The sequence below is a fragment of the Perca fluviatilis genome, chromosome 4, assembly GCF_010015445.1.
Source record: "Perca fluviatilis chromosome 4, GENO_Pfluv_1.0, whole genome shotgun sequence".
NCBI lineage: Eukaryota > Metazoa > Chordata > Actinopteri > Perciformes > Percidae > Perca > Perca fluviatilis.
This window is the reverse complement of record NC_053115.1, coordinates 11104934-11109891: the sequence shown is the minus strand read 5'-3', so window position 1 is coordinate 11109891 and position 4958 is coordinate 11104934. Positions and strand designations below refer to the sequence as shown.

Below are 4958 nucleotides of genomic sequence, written 5' to 3'. Positions count from 1 at the left end.
GTAACTGGGAGTACAACGATCTGGTACGAGTTCACAGGTAGTATGTTACGGGTTTGACTGCCGTTCCAGGGCACTTTCACTGGTAGAAGGTTGTGAAAGCGCGAGTTACGGGTTGCCTGGAACAAGCAATAAACACAGTATCTTTTGGAATGTTTATGTTTGAAACTGAGAAATGCTTTAGCCTACAGTTTGAGTACTACAGAAAGATGAAGCGAGATTTCCTCCCAACTATTTAATCAGGATTTGACTCCATATCTGGCAGGTAGGTCATTATCCTTGGACATTTTAGCGGCAAAACTTTATACAGTTATTTTCCAAATTACTTGTATGTGGAATTGAGAGTGGAAAAAAAAAAAAAAACTAATTACTAACTTTAACTTGAATCTTTTCATATCTTTAGATAAAAATGGCAACCGACATTTTAAAGGAACAGTACAACAACCTGCAGGAGGAAAATGACCAATATAAAAAGCTCATCAGCCAGCAGAAGGATAATTGGGATTCTCTGGATAAGGAGGTAAACTACAAGACAGACATATACTGTTTTTAGTGTGTTTCAGCTCTGTTTGTGTTGAGATATGCTATATGTTATGCTATAAAAGTAGATGTCACAGTAACAGTAATAGTAGAAGTGCAGTAGTATTAATACCAGTAGTAGCAGACGGTGTAGTAGCAGACTATTGTATTATCATGATCAGATACAACAATTCAATTCAATTTTATTTATAGTATCAAATCATAACAAGAGTTATCTCAAGAGACTTTACAGATAGAGTAGGTCTAGACCACACTCTATCTGTATACTTACCCAAAATATTCTAAAGACCCAACAATTCCAATAATTCCCCCAAGAGCCATTCCATACAGTGGAGAGGAAAAACTTTCTTTCAGGCAGAAACCTCGGACAGACCCAGGCTCTTGGTGGGCGGACATCTGCCAGTGCAGGTGGGGGGTATGATGAACAGTGGCAATTATAGTAACAATAAAGATAATGGAACTATCACTAAATAATAGTTGTAGCAGTTACGTGGCGTAGCAGGGCATAGCAGGGCGTAGTAGGGCAGCAGCAGGGTAGCTAGATATGTACAGTAGCTGGTTTTAGCGTTCAACCAAATCATCCTGTTATCAATCATTTAGTTAACAGCACATTGGATTGGATTGGCAATGAAGGAGTTGACTTTTAACTTTAGGCTATATATTTAATTTACATACATATTTGGTGAACAGCATAGGAACTGTAGAGTAGGAGTGGTTGCCCCATTGTAGTGCTGCACTGTACAAACATTGCAGGGGACTAACTTACATATTGAAAGTGTTGCAGTTTCTTCACCGCTCAGGAACCCTTAAAGATGAAAGTCAGCCAATGTGCTACAGCCAACAAAAAAGAAAACCTGTCACTGTCTGTATAGTTACAGAGTGCATTGTATGTATTTTGTCTTGTTTCCTGTGTGGCTCCAGGTAACTGTGTCAGAGAGCAGGATTCTGGAGATGTTAACAGTCCCAGGTGGCATCCTGAAACAACAAGGGGAACACGGCCGCCTCAGGAAACACATCCGCGTCTTAGAAAACAAACTCAACCAGGTACTAATGCTAAAAAAACTTAGCTTTATACACACATTCATGCGACAATGTCAGCTTCATTCAAATCCCATTCCAATTAATCAATTCCTTATTGGAATAATCTGTAACTTTGTGAAACACACATCATTGCTTTCTTGCCAAGAGTTGGATGAATTGGAAGATTGATACCGCTCTCACGCTTGGCCGTTAAATGAAGCAATTAGTTTAGCTTAGCATGGAGACTGAAAAATGGTTATGCTTTCTTCTCCAGGAAGTCATTGCACTCAGCCAAGAAATAGTCCAGCAACTCCATGTTAACACCGTGAGTCAGACTAATGTGTTAGTTAGCTTTACAGGTGCCAGTGGAGGGATGTGTTATCTATGGACTGAGCCAGGCTGTTTCCACATTTTCCCAGTCTTGTTGCTAAGCTACTCTAACAGACTGCTGGTTGTAGCCTTATATTTAACAGACAGACATGAGAGTGGTATCAATCTTCTAATTTAACTCTTGGAAAAGAGAATAAGTAGCCTATTATAGAATATAATATTCCCGCCAAATAATATCAAACCTTTATTACAAGCCCTAATTGTAAATGAACGTCCCTCATTACAGTCTAATGCACTGACTTCTAGGGAAAATTTGAAATGCTCAAATCTATGAATAGTCCCAGATTTTAGCCTTAACTCCAATTCCCTCGTCTCCTGTAGGACACTGTTAAGTTTGACGAGTTGCTGTGCAACAACATGGATTACCGCAAACAAATTGCTCACCTGCTGCAGCAGAAAGGCTTATGGTGCAATATCGAAAAGAAATTCAACAGACAGTTGGCTGCACAGCAAAACATCACAGAGGAACTGGGGGAGAGGGTTAACCTCGCTTTCAGCCAGAGGTAATTCATTTGTTTGAGTGCATGTGGAAAACTTGAGGGGGGGCGTTTGATATTTGATGTGTGTTTGCGTTGTGTTGTGCTACAGGTCAGAGGACGAGATCCGAATGCTGGAGATGAGGGAGTGCATCGAGGTAGAGACAGTTAATTTCACCAATAGAAGGATGAAGCTGAAGACTATCATCGCCCATGATACCAAATGGCAGACTTTCATGGAGACAAAGTTCCAGGAAATTATTCCTTTGGAAGAAGATGAAGACTCCAAGAAGAGAAGTATGATATTAATCTTAATCAAGGTTTAAACAGGCTCGGCTTCCATCTTTAATTGATATTAAATTTCATGTTCAGACATAATCCGACTTGTTAATAGTGTGTGATCTTTATATTCCTGTTACAGAGAAACAGCAGCAATATGAGAATGGAGTGAAGAAGCTGGAGATGTACATGCAGGGACACAGCACACTAGTGCAGGTCACCGGAAAAGGAGAACTGCGTCACATAAGCAACATGTTTATTCAGAATGAACAGAAGAATTTTGCTTATATCAGCTACATCAACGAGCTCCATAACAGAAGGAACATGTTGAAGAACTGCACAGACAAGATGAAGGCATGCGCATGTCCTGTTAACAAATACTCACAGACACAGTTTAACCTAGTGTACTTTATAATTTGATACGCATGTGTTTCTCTTTCAGAGTGATATCCTGTTCCTGGAGGAAGAGAACAAAGGACATGATGAGCAGATTAAAAGCCTTCTTAAGGATCTAGAGGTGAGTCTCACTGTCTGACCTATCGGATCACATAATACAGTAACTATTTCCATTTCATAGTTTCAAACTATGTAACTATTGTAAATATTGTTAGTGCTTCACTGTAGCTGACTAGTGTACTGTAGGATTATAATAACATATCATTATTGTATAAATAAACTTGGATCCAAGCTGTTTCCAAGCAACAAATTTTTCAGGTATAAACCTTGTATTTCTACGATTATGGATGATTATACGCTTATGGACCTAAAAAAAACAGCTTTGATTGCTTGATAACAAATATTTTTGACAATACCCTACCCATATCTACTTTGATGGATTTTATGAGCTATGGATTTAGCTAAAAACATGAAAATCTACCAAACAGCAATGGTATTCAATCTGCCTGTCTGCTGTTGGTGGGCCACACAGTTCTGTTATCTTTAGTTTGTATATCGTTGCATCTGAGTCAGTTATCCAAAAATATCTTTGTTCATTCTTATAGAATTAATTTTAACATTGAATTGATCCTGTACCGATCAGAACATGATTCAGTCTGACCCTACCTTTCTGAGATCATGCAACTATTGTATATGATACATACAGTATACTGTCACATTATCTCACAGTATCTTAGTCCCCTAACTTCAAAGCCTGGCCTATAAATCCACACTAAGGTCAAAGGAAGACTTGGACTTTGCAAGGAACAACTTGATACTAACAAGTTACTTACTTAAAAAGTTACAGTACTTGACGTGTACAGTAAAGTCTATCTAATACTTGATGTATGACTATACAGTTAGTAAATGAAAAGAATGTCACTGGCACATCTTCCTTGTTTGGGTTTTTCAGCTTGGATCGGTTTCTCTATCGTATGATGTCATTCAAAGACAAAAGGGCTTTGATTAAGTCATGTTGCCTATTAATATATTGTATATCCCAGTGTTGGTAAAGCCTCTTATTGACAAAGCTTTGTCCAAGATATATTTTAAAATGGTTTTATACTTTATAAAAATATTAGATATCCCTTGGTTCTTAAAAACCAGCTAAAACAGCACTGTCTTTTTTCCTCCTGTGTCTTTCTGTGCTGTAGTCTGAGTTGGAGAAGTATAGCTGTCTGTCAGACTCCCTGGAGAAGCAGTGTGCTGTGGTTCAGAGGACTCGGGACCAGCTGACGACTGCCATCAGTGGCCTTTTAGACAAGATAATGCAAGATGTGGTCATCGTCAACTCTGACAACATCGTACACTTCACCAGTAGGTGTACTCTTAACCCCCTAATCATGTCCCTGAATTACATTTTTCACATTTTAACACCCCTGTTGTCGCCTTCTTTTTACTTCAGGTATCCTTGAGGAGAGTATTAGTAACATGCTGATCCAGGCCAACAACGTGGAAGACGAGTACTTGGTTCCTGAGGAGATGCTGTTGGCCAACTCTGACTTGCTACCAGGTATGAAACACCTTTAACCTTACAGTGAAACTGTGTGATAAGATTTCAAAAAAGCTAACTGTGATAGTCTTCTTGACCAAAACTAACAATACTGTGTCTAACCATTTTTATATACACATGTTCCACCATAAACTGTATGTGTATTTGTTACAGAATATGAGGCAGCTGTGGAAACAGAGCCCTGCAGGTCTTCTTCACGCTCGATCAAGTCTGCCTGATCAGACAGAAAATGGCGCAGTCACATCCTTCCTTTTTTTATCGATGAAGTACAACTGCCTTTTAAACACTTCTGGTGGCAATAAACTCAT

General features: G+C 38.9%; 1 protein-coding gene across 1 annotated transcript; it reads left to right on the top strand.

Annotated features, from left to right (window-relative positions):
• The first annotated feature begins 165 nt into the window (after positions 1-165).
• Positions 166-4958, top strand: LOC120558048 (coiled-coil domain-containing protein 63-like). The gene is made up of 10 exons (XM_039798885.1): positions 166-262; positions 401-517; positions 1459-1581; positions 2269-2450; positions 2536-2720; positions 2845-3056; positions 3145-3219; positions 4292-4454; positions 4543-4650; positions 4804-4958. The coding sequence occupies exons 2-10, from the start codon at positions 407-409 to the stop codon at positions 4866-4868; spliced, it is 1224 nt and encodes a 407-aa protein (XP_039654819.1). The 5' UTR covers positions 166-262; positions 401-406; the 3' UTR covers positions 4869-4958.